At 44.2% G+C, this 18,189-nt stretch overlaps 1 protein-coding gene across 3 annotated transcripts in view; it reads right to left on the bottom strand.

The window, feature by feature from the left end:
• The window catches only part of tarbp1 (TAR (HIV-1) RNA binding protein 1), a 179,748-nt gene that overhangs the window by 23,561 nt on the left and 137,998 nt on the right, over nt 1-18,189 (bottom strand). For all 3 annotated transcript variants that reach the window (XM_068045439.1, XM_068045440.1, XM_068045441.1), the window contains 2 exons: nt 11,212-11,336; nt 3,388-3,524 (listed from right to left, as the gene is read on the bottom strand). In XM_068045439.1, coding sequence (XP_067901540.1) covers nt 3,388-3,524; nt 11,212-11,336 — 262 coding nt within the window. The remainder of the gene's footprint in view (nt 1-3,387; nt 3,525-11,211; nt 11,337-18,189) is intronic.

The following is an 18,189-nucleotide window of genomic DNA, read 5'->3' as shown; positions in this document are numbered from 1 at the left end:
AAAAGACAGAGGCGCAAGGGGAGAGCCAACTGTGTAACAGCCCCGACAAACAAATTTTTCTGAAGCACCTGTGGAAGAGCCTGTCACTCTAGAATTGGCCTTTATAGCCACTCCAGGCGCTGCTTCACAAACCACTGACCACCTCCAGGCGCGTATCCATTGTCTCTCGAGATAAGAAGGCCAAAGAAGAACCAAGATCACTTCATCAAGATGTGTTTTGAACTAACTTCACAGATTTACACAACAAATCAACGATACTATGCACCACAATTAATTCACTGGAGAAAGCCAGAGTATTTCTACATAGTAATCACGCGAAAGGATTAATGGCCCATCCGCAATTTTCCAGGATACAATTGTCACTATTGAGTGAATATTTCCTAATTATATATAGGAAAGTAAATACATAGCGGTGATGCACACTCATGAAACAACCAGTTTTATTTGGCCTATGAAGCCAGTAATGCCTGGCTAGAGAGTGAAATTGTGGAACTAAAGACAAACAGAGATGAATCCGAGTTAGTAATATTTAGACACTGCAATTTCTGAATGAGAGTTAAGTGCAAATGCCATGCAGGCCCCCACCTGTCAAGAATGAGGCACATTAATTTCACCACATGGACATTAAACTTCAAATTGTCGCTGGGAAGAGGAGAAGGCCTGATACAAGTAATTGCCAGGCCTGGCTGGAAGGACATTGTTTGCATAGTAGCAGACACTGCTTGGAACAAAGAACCAGTCCCAAACCTTCTCCCAATACACAGAACATACGTGGTCAGACCAGTTTAGTCACATGACTAACTGGCTGTTGCAGAGTTTTGAACTGAGTTTTAAATTGGAGAAACTGTGTTTGAAGACAGAAAACTCTTGGCTCCTGGACTGAAGCAGACCTCCTCTCCTCCTGTCTGCTCCCATCTTTCTCACCAGCTTTGGAATCCACTGAAGACAGTCTCCTCAAGTAAACAAGGTTTAAGAAGAATACTGGGCCCCAACGAAAAGCAAGAATTACCTATAAGCAAGGACTCTACAGTGAGCTCGAAGAACCGTAACAACTCTTCAGATATTGCCTCAAATCTTTCCACTTATTTTTTTCTTCTGCTCTTTTCTGTCCCTATCTGCATGTGTGCATCGCATATGCATGCTAGCATGGATGCGTCGTGTATCTGTAGGCATTAACCGAATTAGAATTTAAGTTGAAGTTTTAATAAATTTAACTTTTCTTCTTTACACCTAAGAAAGCCAGTTTGAGATCATTTCTTTGCCTTATAATTGGAAAGTGGTGAACAAGAATTTACCAAGGGGAGCTCAAAACAGTGTTTAAAATTAAACCCTGTTACAATAAGACCAGGTGAAGGCCGAGGGACCCCTAGCCACCTTTCTCACCTGGTTGTAACGGCGAATCAAAAGGCTGCTGAGCATATGAGTAACAACTTAAGGTTTACAGCCTTAAGGTTAGTTTTTCAGTTCATCAGATCCATAAACCTTTTTTAAAATTCTATTTTTCCTGCTATTGTGCAGCGCAATGATACAAGGGACACGAGGTAGGTGAGAGAATAATGGAGCCGACTGCGAACTTACCCAGGGGCATATAGAATCAAGGGTACCACAGTATTCTGAAGATTTGTTGCCAACAAGTTATTAATAAAAACACTATTCACTATGCACAGTATAAAACAAGGAAAAGGTTAATGGCTTGGCTCAAAATAGTTACAGATGTGAAAGTAAGACACAGCAACTAATCATCCACTGCAACCAGTGGATGTCCTGATAATTTCTGTTGAAAAGAAAATTCTGTGTCCTCTGAAGATATCAGGATTCCTTCAATCAAATGCATGCATTGAATGGGAATCTAGGTGCACTATTAGGAATCTCAGGCTCAAATCTATTTATCATACCTTATCCAAGTATTGGCTTCTTTCCATGAAAAATCTGGAACCTACTCCTATTGCACGAAACTGTGGCAGAGGTTCTTGGCACTTAGGCCAGGATCAAAGGCCTGCAGATTTTCAAAGCGAGAATGCTTATGCTGTTTTTTTGCCCTGCACATGTCTCTTTCTACAATCCTGTCCAACCCCCACCCCAAACACCCAGCATCACTACAATCAGTGCTGCCAATAAAAAAAAATTGCCGAGGCCTGATCTGTTAGGGGTGCCCCCAGGTGACTAAGTTTATGACCGAGCTGGATATATATCCGAAAGGCTTCAAGTTTCATCCCCCTTCCATGCGGATTTAGTTGATCTCAGCTGGGCAGGGACTCAAATAGATTGCTCACTGCTTTTAGGCTGCAGAAGAAATCAACCATTATTCTCATGTGAGCCTCAGGAGGGAATGTCAGCAGACGTTTATATAACATTAGGAAGGAAAGCGACATCAAAGTTGAGCCCAATCACATCATATCCAAATTTCATGTGTTCACTCGACAGTAATGGAGAATGAGGTCCCGTGGCTGATTTCTTCTCGCTAGCTGAAACGCACTGAGCAGTCTATTTCAGAGTCCCTGCCCAGGTGAGATCAACTAAATCAGCACTGATTGTAGTGATGGTGGGGGTGGGTAGGATTATAGAAGGAGACAGTGCACAGCTTAAGCATACTAGCTTTGAACATCTGCAGGGCTTTAATCCTGGCCTAAGTGCCAAGAACCTCTGCCATCAATCCTGCCACAGTATCGTGCACCAGGAGCAGGTTCCATATTTTTCTTGGAAGGAAGCCAGTACAACATCTCTTTTGGGGGCCCATGCCAGGTCCTCAAGGGTCTCACATCTGCTGGCCAGCTGGCTGTAATACTTTGTTTCTGCCAACATACTGGCTGCTCGGCAGATCCCAGAGGGATGAGGAATCTCCTGGCTTGAGTGCCCCCTTCATGCCCCCTCTGATGCACGTTTGGGGCTGGCAGAGATTCTGCTGCAAACAAGGCACCGCTTAAACTTATAGCAGGGGACAGTACTTGGCTTATCCCAGTCCCGTTCTAATTTGCTGGCTTTTTGTCACACTCCCACTTGACACATGCTGGAATGTGCCACAAGGCCTGGAGAATTTCGGGGTGTTGACCTTTTCTTTTGCTGGTTCTATATCCAATGAGCAAAAGAAAAAAAAAAAATCAGTAATAAAATTGTCACTTGGTTGAAATAAGCACAAAGAAGTATGACTGATGAGGTACGCTGGGCTGCTTTTAGATACACAAAACTGCACCATTTCATGTGTGGATCTGTAAAAATGCACTCAATTATCTTTGTGGCTTACCTTTTGTTATCCAATCACAGGCATGTGAAAGGAAGTCACATTCAATCAGTTCTGTTAGATTCAAATAGTTATCAGTTCAAAAACATAGCTCCTTGAAGCACGTTTGAGGGACCTGCTGCCAAGATTATTTTTAGCAAGTAACTCACCCTAGCAACAGCAGTGTTTTTTCAGGGAAGCTGTACTGTGCTAGATTGTGGCTGTTGGCTGTCTGTTCCACTCCAATGATTGTGTGCCCTTCAGTTTTCTTTTGCTGCAGATACTCAACCAACTGAGCAGGTCTCACCTGTAAAAATGAAGAGATTGAAGATAAACAGGAAACAAAATAGTTTTATAAAAGCAAAATACTGCGGATGCTGGAAATCTGAAATAAAAACAAGAAATGCTGGAACCACTCAGCAGGTCTGGCAGCATCAGTGGAAAGAGAAGCAGAGTTAACATTTCGGGTCAGTGACCCTTCTTCGGAACGCTGAACAAAATAGTTTTACTGCTTGCACTCCGATTTGCTCCCCATTCCTCACTTTTCAGTGGGGAACTACGCTAAATTTCACCTCCTTTCTCAACTAGGTCCCTTAGTGTCCCACATCAACACCTCCCAGTTTCTGCTAATGCCTCTTGAAAGCTGGATCACTGGAAAATTCAAAGAAAAACTGGCCTAGCTTGGAAAAGTTTCTATAGGGAATATCAGTAAATTCTAAGTAATTGAATGCATTGTCATGCAAAATCAGCTACTTTCACCGGTCTGCTTATCATGACTGCTCACAAACTCCAGACCTGAGAGATTTGGTCAGCCTTACGAATGTACGTGGCATGTATTCAGTGCACCTGGAATGGGTATCTCGGAGAATTCATTTTAGCTTAAAGATGAGAAATCAGTGTAAACCATCTAGTGATGCCACCACTGAGTCACCCCAATACCATTAGTATAGAAATAAATTCATAATCTCCATAGCTTAGAAGCAAAACGAGCGTCTTAAATGGAGAATATACATTTACAATTTTACATCAAGGCTTCTGTTCTTTTTAAGTGGGGAACAGTCTCAACCATTCAGAATATGTGCTAAAGAACGTGGGTTTTTTTGCAAGTTTGAATTATTTTTTTTAAGTTGTTGCACCAATGGCAGCAATGCTGACAGCTGCTTCAGCACGCAGCTCTGGAAGTTCCTACCCAAACTTTTCTGCCTCTCTCCTCCTTTAAGATGCTCCTTAAAACCTAGCTCTTTGACCATTTTTTGGCCCCCCCCCATCCTAATATCTGTCACTTGGCGCCATATTTTGTTTGATAGCGCTCCTGTGAAGTAGCTTGGGGCATTTTACTATGTTAAAGGCATCATATAAATGCAAGTTGCTGTATTGATTTTCTCCTTTCCTGCTCTTCAGATTTCCTCAGGGCCGTGCACCAGTTGTAGCTCAGTGTGCTCGCAGGCAGGCAACCTGCTCAACCTGCCTGTGCCAACAAGGCTGACCTTTTCCCCTTTTCTCAGCCTCTCTGTGACAAAGGGCCTGGTAACATCTGTTTAGCTAATTCCCACAACAGAGGTCGGCAACTCTGCACAAAGTTGGGGAAATCATTGGTGCAAATCTTTGTCTCCACATCCACTCCTTTCCTTACTGTGTACATTTAATTGTAATGCATCACAATATAGCTTATCGTTTATTTTTAAGTGAGCTGTGAAAATGGCAAGGAATTGCCACCTGTGTCATTTTGAAAACCTTTAATTAAAAACAGACAGAAAGTTTGAATTACTCTCAGCAGCCATATAATTTGTTCCTTCCAATAAGTCACAAATCTGAGATATAGAAAGAACCGCAAGTTTTAAAGTTCAGATCGGGTTTGCTCAATATCCGCTTACTCTCGAAACTAACTAAAAACTCAGTTGGTGGCATGCTTGCTTGCGAGTCAGTAGGTTACAGACTCAAGTCCAACTCCAGAGATTTGAGCACAAAAATCTAGGCTGGCACACCAGTGAGGGAGTGCTTTCAAACGAAATGTTTAACAGAGGCCTCATTTGAGCCTCTCAGGTAGATGTAAAAGATCTTACAGCTATTTTGAAAAGAGCAGGGTTGTTCTCTGCATACTAGTCAATATTTATCCCTCCATCAACATCACTAAAACAGATGATCTGATCATCAAAGTGCTGTGTGTAGGACCTTGCTATATGCAAATTGGCTGTTGCATTTCCTACATTACACCAGAGATTACCTTTCAAAAGTATTTCACTGGCTACAAAGTACTTTAAGACTTTGAGGTGGTGAAGGCACTATATGAATGCAAGTCTTTCTTTTAACAGCTGTGTAAATATTCGATTCACCACCCCCCCCAGCTTGTTTCCAATCACATGAGCATTGTTACAGCATTTCCATAATAAATGTAGCATTAATAATGCCAGAGTACTGACACCATTTCACTGTGTGCCTCTAATAGCTAAGTGCCACTAGTAGCACTTTTGTTAGGTTCATTGTTTTGAATTTGGCAATGGGCACATGGCTCTCAGCCTGCAGTTTGCCCATGGTTACTCGGCAACAACCTTTCCCCGGAAAGACACATGGCAAAGGTATGAAAGTCGGGAATGTGGCTTTGTCATAATGGCATTTATGCGGGTATGATTAAGCTGATTAAGTATGATTTGTTGCTGAATCTGCCCTGTGTAGCAGATTGAAAATCAATGGAAACAGAACTGTTGATATTGTAAGGGATTCTGCAATATAAACAAGATCACCTACACTCTTCCTACTTGAAAATATTTTTAACAAGTTTATTTTTTGCTTGGGAGGAGGTAGAAACAATATAGAGTCCAACGCCCCTCTCATTACAATTACAATAAGAAACTGTACCTCCTTTTTGTATGCATGTATTTTTTTTTTATGCATTCATTTACTCTGTTTATTCTCCAACATTAAACCAATGCCTAGATGCCATTGGTGGCAAAAGTTGTAAACTTAAATTCAGCTAGACAACAACAAATGTCTAAGGTTGTGTTTAAATGAGAAATGAAGAATCCAGCAGCTCTCGAGCTTCACTGCATCTGTAAAGTTAATAATCAGCAATGGAATGAATAATTCCACATCTCAAATTTCTGTAATGTCACTGACCCCATATCATTAAATTGGCCGTCCAGCGTCACACTATATCAATAACGAGGTCAGAGACTGGGAATTCCGAGGTGAGCAATTCACCTCCTGACTCCCCAAAGCCTGTCCTCCATCTACAAGGCACAAGTCAGGAGTGTGATGGAATACTCTCCACTTGCCTGGATGAGTACTGCTCCAACACTCAGGAAGCTTGACACGATCCAGGACAAAGCAGCCTGCTTGATTGGCACCCCATCCACCACCTTCACTCCCTTCACCACCAATGCACAGTAGCAGCAGTGTGTACCATCTACCAGATGCATTGCAGCAACGCACCAAGACTCCTTCGACAGCATCTTCCAAACCCACAACCTCTACTACCTCGAAGGACAAGGGCAGCACGTGTATGCAAACACCACCACCTGCAAGTCCCCCCTCCAAGCCACACACCAGCCTGACTTGGAAATATATCCTGTTCCTTCACTGTTGCTGGATCAAAATCCTGAAACTCCCTTCCTAACAACACTGAGAGTACCTGCATCAGATGGACTGCAGCAGTTCAAGGCAGCAGCTCACCAGAACCATCTCAAGGACAATCAGAGATGGGCAACAAATGCTGGCCTTGCCAGTGACACCCACATCCTGTGAAAGAATTAACAAAAATTCAAACTACAAGCATTCAGTGGATTGCATGCCTATTAATCAAAGGATGCTGAGACCAAAGCTTCCGCGGATTAAGGAAACTTCCAGATAATGGAAACTGCAACCCCTTGACAAACCTTGATTGAAATTAATTGGTAAGATATTAGGTTGATGATAGAAAGGTGCAATCCTTAAACTTAGTGAAACAACAAAGTATTTGACTAGACATTGTCCACTATATTATCCCAACATAACAAGCCCTTTTGCACATGTCCCTCCCCCCCCCCCCCCAAGAGATTAACTTGAGAGAGACAATTTTTACATCTCCCTCTGATATGATTTGATTGAGACTATGAATTGGGAATTATGGGCTGAGTGAAGCATTTCCTCATTTGGTCACCGGATTCAACAACACATCAGGAAAATGTGCCCGGTTACAACTAAATAGCAGTTTTAAAGCACAAAAGACAAACACAAAAGATATGGTAACTGCCGATATTTCCTTAACAACTGACCTACTGACAGTCTAATAGCTTTCCTCCTGCTTCATTATTATGAACAGGGAAAGTTTATGGTGGGGAACCATTTACAGAAAAGTCACCCAACCAAGACACTGAAACAAACTGGAACTTTAGAAACTGTTAACAATAACCAAATCAATAAATAACACTGATTTCCAGCATTTCTGTTTTTATTTCAATAAATAAGATGTTCATTCATATCTTTATCACTGCAAGAGCTCAAAATGATTTTTGCAACCATTTTAACTTTAATATAAGTAAATTAAGCGATCTTCATGCTGTTAGAGAGTCAGTCGGGGAAGCAGCATGATTTACAGGGGAGTCCAATGCTTTGTCGGTTGTATTCAACTAGCAGAAAATAGGAGTATAAAAGAATATGTTTTATACCGATCTAAATGGAGTAAATTCAGCATCCCACACTAGCCTGGCTCAAGGATGAATACCTGTGAGAATCACAGACAATGGACATCTATCTCAGTGTGCCAGCAGTCATCAACATAAAAAGGAAGTTAACTGTCAGGCAGAAATCATAACAGAGCTTGTAGACTGGACATTGCAGAAATAACTAGATGCAGACTACGGAGTCAAAAAAATGAAGCAAACTACAAAAAGTGGCCCTGGTGCCTTGCAGAAACAGATACTAAGAACAGGGAGTTACCCAGGATAGACCTCTATCTTCAAAGTGAAGACTGTGAGCACGGTTGCAACAGATAACTTACGAGTCTGGGCATTTCATTTATCGAATCAACCCTTCCACCAAAATATTGGAAATAAATATTTAAGTTGTCAAAAATTGTCAGAATTTAAATTTCTGTTTAACAATTCAATTCTGGTTTGTACGTTGCTTGATTCACTCACACACATGCTGAACATAAATGTCAGACACTTGCCTGTTGCTGACAGGCTGCAAGTACCCAACAGTAGCACTTTTCATGAAAAAGCTTCATATTTAACATTTTCAAACACACACTCAAAAACGGCAGCATTTTAAATCAACCTGTACCAGGATATAATCCTACACACTTACAAAACTAATTCCACTTTCTTACCAGCTGCCAGACATGCATGCCAAAACAAAATGCACCCTGCGGCAGATTTACATTGTTTGACTGCTCTCCTGTCAGTTACTCTTCAGGCATCATTAATGCTGACTTCTCATTCCAAATCAATCAGTACTTAAATCTGACAGAGTCAGGTCAAGAATGAGCAAGTCAGCATTCTGTTTCCTGAAAGATTCACTGGTAAGTGCCAAAAATGCCATAATGTCACCAATATTAACTATGCATGTTTATGGAGGCAAAAATAGAATGTGCGGGTGTCTGGCATTTTTATTAATTCCCACCCCCACTCCACCAGATTTACAGAAGACTTTACTAAACACTTTTAAAATATCCTATCTTCAGCTAAGCCGGTTGCTTGTGGAATTGAAATGCAGCCCATTTCATGTCCACATACTGCACTTTCAAGTATTACAAGATAATTTGGCAGTAATATGGAGAAATAACACTCATAGCTAATCAACTGAAATTTATAATGCATCTTTGTTAGATTCCGTGAGTATACCTGAAATTTTACTACAGGGCGTTTAAAAAAAAACTGCACACTGGAAGGTTTCATTAATCTTTACTAAAACAAATCTCATATAATTACGTATCCTGCAACAAAATCTTAAAAGTATCATCTAAAGTCTGTGTTTTCTGTCAAAAAGATATATATATCTCACACACAAAAACGAAACTAAAAAAAATACAGAAAAATACAGCCCTATTACTCTTCAGGAAGCCAATATTATTGCACTTAAAAAAAAATTAGCTCAATTACTTGATTCATTAAAGATTCACATTTGTGGATGATGGCAATATGCCAGATTTCTTTAACTGCCACAAGTAAACAACAGATTTCAAGTTAAACTTTAATTTTAACCACTAAAGGTACTCAATAGAGCCCTAGTAATATACCTTATTGTATATGTCAGTTCCATAGATGCGTTAGTTACTGGCTTTTCCAGAAAGCCTGGAATTGAACCAAAAAGGCCAAAAAACATTTCAGACAGTAATTTTTACATTTGAGTATACTGAAGCTCAATAAAGCTTGCAGCTATATAATATCAGATAGTCACATTAACCTAATTTGAAAAAGAACCCGCCATGAGTTATACACAGGGAATATAAATCAATATTAAACCTTTTCCTTTTTTCTCAACCGAGGATTCTCCCCCCCACTGTGGTTGATACAGCCCTCAACCACGTCCATTCTTTTCATGTTCTCACCCCTTCCCAGAACCATAATAGGCGACCTCTAGTTCTCACCTTCCACCCCACTTGCCTCCGTATTCAACAGATCGTCCACCATCATTTCTGCCACCTCCAGTGCGATGACACCAGAAAACACATCTTCCTCCCCTCTCCCCTTCCAAAGGGACTGTTCCCTCCACGATACTCTAGTCTAGTCCTCAGTCACCCACAACACACCCTCCCTTTCCAACTGCACCTTTCCATGCAAGTGCAGGAGATGTAACATGTGTCATTTTACCTCCTCCCTTCTCATTATCCAGGTGAAACAGCAATTATATTTCTTCCAATTTAATATACTGTGTTCACGACTCACAAGGTGGTCTCCTCTACACTGAGGAGACCAAATGTAGACTGGGTGACCGCTTTGTGGAACACATCTGTTCAGTCCCCAAGCTTCCAGTCACCTATCATTAGAATTTTCCACCTTGCTCCCACTCTGACCTTTCTGTCCTTGGCCTGCTGTAGTGTTCCAATGAAGCTCAATGCAAGCTCAAGAAACAGCACTTCATTTGTCAACTAGGCAGTTTACAGCCTTCTGGAGTTAAGTTCAACAACTTTAGATTGTAACCTCTGCCCCCATTTTGTTCAATTTCCCTTTTCTGTCTTTTTTTCTCTTATTTCTCTCAATTCCTTTTTTTCTCCAGACAGCAGCTACGCAGGATCCAGCCATTCACACCTCCTCTAGACATGTCTTTTGTTTCTTTACTTGTCCCTTGGACTTGGAGCATGCGACCGTTTGTCATTTAATCTCTCCTACCTTGCACTCTATCACAGACTGTCCCTTTTGTTCTTTTTCCTACCTTCCCCCACCTTTCACTTGCTCAAAATCCATTAATGTTTCTAACTTTTCCCAGTTCTGATGTAAGGTCATTGACCTGAAACATTAGTTCTGTTTCTCTTCACAAATGCTGCCAGTCTTGCTAAGTATTTCCAGCATTTTCTGTTTTATTTCAGATTTCTAGCATCCACGGTATTTTGCTTTAATATTAAACCTAAATTCTTACTCCCACCCAATACAGACTGTCGCCTTCCCGTTCATTGAAAGCTTCTACATTAAACTCCCATAGTCCCTAAACAGGCCTCCGTCACAGTACAAAGCTGAAGCAATGTGGCGCACTTTTTGATATTCCACTCAGTTCATCTGCCATTTAGCCTGACAGAGTAACTTGGATGTTCTTTGAACCGCTGAGTTACGAACTTCTTAGTTGAAAACAGAGGAGCCTGAAGTGCATCTCCCAAACCTTACATGAGAAGTTAATCAGATCTTATGAATTCCTACAGTGGTACCTTCACCTTGAAGAGGCAAGATTCTGCATATGTTGTTGCAGCGATAACCAGGCTTCTTGCATATCAAGCCCATTTCCTTGCGTAGAGTTTTGCAGCAAGGAACCACTCATTACTGATCTATGAAACAAAAAAGGCAAACATAGAACCTTACACTCACCTCAATGACTGGTAGCCACTGTTCAGCAGACACACTGAGGGCCTGAAACTGCTTGTCATTCACACAATGCACATTGTTCACAACTAGTGCAGAAGCCCCAAATATCTCACTTGTCCGACACAAACCTGGAAGAAACACACATCAACTGTCAGGCTATTAAAGACAACACTGAATCTAAATAATAAACAACAGAAATATAGGGGGAAATTTAATTAACTGCTTTCAGTTCATCTCTATTCAATATGCATCAAAAACAAAAACTCAAGAGCGTTCTCACTCAAGATTGCTGTTTGTGGGAGCTTGCTATGTGCAAATTGGCATTTCCTACATTACAACAGTAACTACTCTTCAAAAGTACTTCATTGGTTGTAAATCGCTTTGAGACATCTGGTGGCTGTGAAATGTGCAATATAAACACAAGTCTTTCTTTTTTAAAAAAATAAGCGGAATGCCTTGAGAAACGAAAAAACTCTGTCAAGTTGTTTACATTATAGTAAGTTCAAAATTTCATGAAGGCTTGCATACAGTTCTGCAGTTATTTCAGACATATTTCAGAATGGACAGAGACTGCTGGGGTTGTGTACCTATCACAACCTCTGCATCACCAACTCGTTCTTTCATACTAAACCCTGTCACCAGGTTTCATGGAGACACCCAAGATCACGTCGTTGGCACCAGCTGGACCTCATCGTCACAAGGCGAGCCTCTTTAAACAGTGTTCAAATCACACGCAGCTTCCACAGTGCAGACTGTGACACTGACCACTCCCTGGTGTGCAGCAAAGTTAGACTCAAACCAAAGAAGCTCCATCACTCCAAGCAGAATGGCCGCCCGCGCATCAACACAAACAGAATTTCTTATCCAAAGCGGTTACATAAGTTTCTAAATTCACTTGAAAGGCACCTTCAAAACACTCCTGCAGGGGATGCAGAGACCAAGTGGGCCCACATCAGAGATGCCATCTATGACTCAGCAATGACCACCTTTGGCAAACGTGAGAAGCAGAATGCAGACTGGTTTCAATCTCACTTCGAAAAGCTGGAACCTGTCATAGCTACTAAGCGCATTGCACTGCTGAACTACAAGAAAGCCCCCAGCGAGTTAACATCCGTAGCACTTAAAGCAGCCAGAAGAGCTGCACAAAAAACAGCCAGGCGCTGTGCAAATGACTACTGGCAACATCTATGCAGTCGTATTCAGCTGGCCTCCGACACCGGAAACATCAGAGGAATGTAAGATGGCATTAAGAGAGCTTTTCGGCCAACCATCAGGAAGATCGCCCCCCTCAAGTCTAAATCAGGGGACACGATCATTGACCAATGCAAGCAAATGGACCGCTGGGTGGAGCACTATCTAGAACTGCACTCCAGGGAAAATGTTGTCACTGAGACTGCCCTCAATGCAGCCCAGTCTCTGCCAGTCATGGATGAGCTGGACATACAGCCAACAAAATCGGAACTCAGTGATGCCATTGATTCTCTAGCCAGTGGAAAAGCCCCTGGAAAGGACGACATTACTCCTGAAATAATCAAGAGTGCCAAGCCTGCTATACTTTAAGCACTCCATGAACTGCTTTGCCGGTGCTGGGATGAGGGAGCAGTATCATAGGACATGCGCGATGCCAAGATCATCACCCTCTATAAGAACAAGGGTGACCGCGGCGACTGCAACAACTACCGTGGAATCTCCCTGCTCAGCTGTGGCGTAGTTGTATCGTCACTGGACTAGTAACCCAGAGACCCAGGGTATTGCTCTGGGGACATAGGTTCAAATCCCACCACAGCAGAAGGTGGAATCTGAATTCAATTAATAAATCTGGAATTAAAAGCTAGTCTAATGATGGGCATGAAACCATTGTCGATTGTTGTAAAAAAACCCATCTGGTTCACTAATGCCCTTTTGGGAAGGAAATCTGCTGTCCTTACCTGGTCTGGCCGACATGTGACTCCAGACCCACAGCAATGTGGTTAACTCTTACATGCCCTCTGAAATGGCCTAGCAAGCCACTCAGTTGTATCTAACCGCTACAAAGTCAATAAAGAGGAATGAAATTGGACGGACCACCCAGCATCGACCGAGGCTCCGGAAACAACAACCGCAAACCCAGCCCTGACGACCCTGCAAAGTCCTCCTTACTAACATATGGGGGCTAGTGCCAAAGTTGGGAGAGCTGTCCCACAGACTAGTCAAGCAACAGCCTGACATAGTCATACTCACTGAATCATACCTTACAGACAATGTTCCAGACACTGCAATCACTATCCCTAGGTATGTCCTGTCCCACCGGCAGGACAGACCCAGCAGAGGTGGAGGCACAGTGGTATACAGTAGGGAGGGAGTTTCCCTGCGAGTCCTCAACATCGCCTCCGGACCTCATGAAGTCTTATGGCATCAGGTCAAACATGGGTAAGGTAACCTCCTACTGATTACCACCTACTGCCCTCCCTCAGCTGATGAGTCAGTACTCCTCCATGTTGACCACCACTTGGAGGAAGCACTGAGGGTGGCAAGGACACAAAATGTACTCTGGCTAGGGGACTTCAATGTCCATCACCAAGAGTGGCTCGGTAGCACGACTACTGACCGAGTTGGCCGAGTCCGAAAGGACACAGCTGCTAGACTGGGTCTGCGGCAGGTGGTGGGGGAACCAACACGAGGGAAAAACATACTTGACCTCGTCCTCACCAATCTGCCTGCTGCAGATGCTTCTGTCCATGACTGTATTGGTAGGAGTGACCACCGCACAGTCCTTGTAGAGACGAAGTTCCGCCTTCACATTGAGGATACCGTCCGTCGTGTTGTGTGGCACTATCACCGTGCTAAATGGGATAGATTTCGAACAGATCTAGCAATGCAAAACTGGGCATTCAAGAGGCGCTGTGGGCCATCAGCAGCAGCAGAACCGTACTCAACCACAATCTGTAACCTCATGGCCCAGCATATCCCCCACTCTACCATTACCATCAAGCCAGGAGACCACCCCTGGCTCAATGAAGAGTGCAGGAGGGCATGCCAGGAGCAGCACCAGGCATACCTCAAAATGAGGTGTCAACCTCGTGAAGCTACAACACAGGACTATCTGCGTGCCAAACTGCGTAAGCAGCATGCGATAGACAGAGCTAAGCCATCCCATAACCAACGGATCAGATCTAAGCTCTGCAGTCCTGCCACATCCAGCCATGAATGGTGGTGGACAATTAAACAACTAACTGGAGGAGGTGGCTCCACAAATATTCCCATCCTCAATGATGGGGGAGCCCAGCACATCAGTACGAAAGATAAGGCTGAAGCATTTGCAACAATCTTCAGCCAGAAGTGCCGAGTTGATGACCCATCTCGGCCTCCTCCTGAAGTCCCCAGCATCACAGATGCTGTACTTCAGCCAATTCGATTCACTCCGCGTGATATCAAAAAACGATTGAAGGCACTGGATACTGCAAAGGCTATGGGCCCTGACAATATTCCGGCAATAGTACTGAAGACCTATGCTCCAGAACTTGCTGCACTCCTAACCAAGCTGTTCCAGTACAGCTACAACACTGGCATCTACCCTGCAATGTGGAAGATTGCTCAGGTATGTCCTGTAAACAAAAAACAGGACAAATGGTGCAGCAAGATGGCGCAGTGGGCAGCACAGTGGCGCAGTGGTTAGCACTGCAGCCTCATAGCTCCAGTGACCCGGGTTCAGTTCTGGGTACTGCCTGTGCGGAGTTTGCAAGTTCTCCCTGTGACTACGTGGATTTCCACTGGGTGCTCCGGTGTACTCCCACAGCCAAAGACTTGAAGGTTGATCGGTAAATTGGCCATTGTAAATTGCCCCTCGTGTAGGTAGGTGGTAGGAGAATGGTGGGATAAGTGGGCGGTTGTTGGTCCGCACAGACTCGGTTGGCCGAAGGGCCTGTTTAGGTGCTGTATCTCTCGATGACTCTAAATCCAACCTGGCCAATTACCGCCCCATCAGCCTACTCTATCATCAGTAAAGCGATGGAAGGTGTCATCAACAGTGCCATCAAGCGGCACTTGCTTAGCAATAAATAACCTGCTCAGAGATGCTCAGTTTGGGTTCCACCAGGGCCACTCAGCCCCAGGCCTCATTACAGCCTTGGTTCAAACATGGACAAAAGAGCTGAACTCAAAAGGTGAGGTGAGAGTGACTGCCCTTGACATCAAGGCAGCATTTGACCGAGTATGGCATCAAGGAGCCCTAGCAAAACTGAGGTCAATGGGAATCAGGAGGAAAACCCTCCGCTGGCTGGAGTCATACCTAGCGCAAAGGAAGATGGTTGTTGGAGGTCAATCATCTGAGCTCCACGACATCACTACAGGAGTTCCTCAGGGTAGTGTCCCAGGCCCAACCATCTTCAGCTGCTTCATCAATGACCTTCCTTCAATCATAAGGTCAGAAGTGGGGATGTTCGCAGATGATTGCACAATGTTCAGCACTATCCGTGACTCCTCAGATACTGAAGCAGTCCGTGTAGAAATGCAGCAAGACCTGGACAATATCCAGGCTTGGGCTGATAAGTGGTAAGTAACATTCACGCCACACAAGTGCCGGGCAATGACCATCTCCAACAAGAGAGAATCTAACCATCTCCACTTGACATTCAGTGGCGTTACCATCGCTGAATCCCCCATTATCAACATCCTAGGGGCTACCATTGAGCAGAAACTGAACTGGAGTAGCCATATAAATACCGTGGCTACAAGAGCAGGTCAGAGGATAGGAATCCTGAGGCGAGTAACTCGCCTCCTGACTCCCCAAAGACTGTCCACCATCTACAAGGCACAAGTCAGGAGTGTGATGGAATACTCTCCACTTGCCTGGATGGGTGCAGCTCCAACAACACTCCAGAAGCTCGACACCATCCAGGACAAAGCAGCTCGCTTGATTGGCACCCCATCCACAAACATTCACTCCCTCCACCACCGACGCACAATGGTAGCTACAAGATGCACTGCAGCAATGCACCAAGGCTCCTTAGACAGCACCTTCCAAACCCGCGACCTCTACCAACTAGAAGGACAAGGGCAGCAAATGCATGGGAACACCACCACCTGCAAGTTCCCCTCCAAGTCACACACCATCCTGACTTGGAACTATATCGTCGTTCCTTCACTGTCGCTGGGTCAAAATCCTGGAACTCCCTTCCTAACAGCACTGTGGGTATACCTACCCCAAATGGACTGCAGCGGTTCAAGAAGGCAGCTCACCACCACCTTCTCAAGGGCAATTAGGGATGAGCAATAAATACTGGCCTGGCCAGCGTCGCCCACATCCCATGAATGAATTAAAAAAAAGCATAGTGGGGAAGGTCTTCGCTCGAGTCATTTTAAACAGACTCCAGAAGCTGGCTGAGTGCATCTACCATGAGGCACAGTACGGCTTTCGAGCAGAGAGATCCACCATTGACATGCTGATCTCCCTTTGCCAGCTACAGGAGAAATGATGCGAACAGCATATGTCCCTCTACGTAGCTTTCATTGATCTCACCAAAGCCTTTGACCTCGTCAGCAGACGTGATCTCTTCAGACTACTAGAAAAGATCGGATGTCCACCAAAGCTACTAAGTATCACCACCTCATTCCATGACAATATGAAAGGCACAATTCAGCATAGCAGTGCCTCATCAGATCCCTTTCCTATCCTGAGTGGCGTGAAACAGGGCTGTGTTCTCGCACCGACACTGTTTGGGATTTTCTTCTCCCTGCTGCTCTCACATGCGTTCAAGTCTTCAGAAGAAGGAATTTTCCTCCACACAAGTTCATATGGCAGGTTGTTCAACCTTGCCCGTCTAAGAGCGAAGACCAAAGTACGGAAGATCCTCATCAGGGAACTCCTCTTTGCTGACGATGCTGCATTAACATCCCACACAGAAGAATGTCTGCAGAGACTCATTGACAGGATTGTGGCTCCATGCAACGAATTTGTCCTAACCATCAGCCTCAAGAAAACGAACATCATGGGACAGGATGTCAGAAATGCTCCATCCATCAATATCGGTGACCACGCTCTGGAAGTGGTTCAGGAGTTCACCTACCTAGGCTCAACCATCACCAGTAACCTGTCTCTCGATGCAGAAATCAACAAGCGCATGGGAAAGGCGTCCGCTGCTATGTCCAGACTGGCCAAGAAGGTGTGGGAAAATGGCGCACTGACACGGAACACAAAAGTCCGTGTTTCAAGCCTGTGTCCTCAGTACCTTGCTCTACAGCAGCGAGGCCTGGACAACGTATGTCAGACAAGAGCGACGTCTCAACTCATTCCACCTTCGCTACCTCCGGAGAATCCTTGGCAACAGGTGGCAGGACCATATCTCCAATGCAGAAGTCCTCGACGTAGCCAACATCCCCAGCTTATACACACTACTGAGCCAACAGCGCTTGAGATGGCTTGGCCATATGAGCTGCATGGAAGATGGCAGGATCTCCAAGGATGCATTGTACAGTGAGCTCGTCACTGGTATCAGTCCAGGTCTCCGCTTTAAAGACGTCTGCAAAGACGACATGAAGTCCAGTAACATTGACCACAAGTTGTGGGAGTCAGTTGCCAGTGATGGCCAGAGCTGGCGGACAGCCATTAAGGCGGGGCCAAAGAGTGGCAAGTTGAAGAGACTTAGCAGTTGGCAGGAAAAAAAGACAGAAGCGCAAGGAGAGAGCCAACTGTCTAACAGCCCCGACAACCAATTTTATCTGCAGCGCCTGTGGAAGAGTCTGTCACTCTAGAATTGGCCTTCATAGCCACTCCAGGCGCTGCTTCACAAACCACTGACCTCTCGGCGCTTACCCATTGTCTCTCGAGACAAGGAGGCCAAAGAAAACACAAAATGACATTTGTAAGGGTGGCACAATGCACTGAAGCACCACAGAGCAGAGTTTGGTTCCTCATTCCACTCTGTTCCTGATCTTTTCAGGACCTCAATGCTCCAAAGTGCTTTCCAGTCAATAAAGTGTAGTCACTTTGTAACGTAGGAAATG

The sequence above is a fragment of the Heterodontus francisci genome, chromosome 13, assembly GCF_036365525.1.
Source record: "Heterodontus francisci isolate sHetFra1 chromosome 13, sHetFra1.hap1, whole genome shotgun sequence".
NCBI lineage: Eukaryota > Metazoa > Chordata > Chondrichthyes > Heterodontiformes > Heterodontidae > Heterodontus > Heterodontus francisci.
The sequence above is the reverse complement of the archived record's forward strand: the minus strand, read 5'-3'. Positions and strand labels throughout refer to the sequence as shown.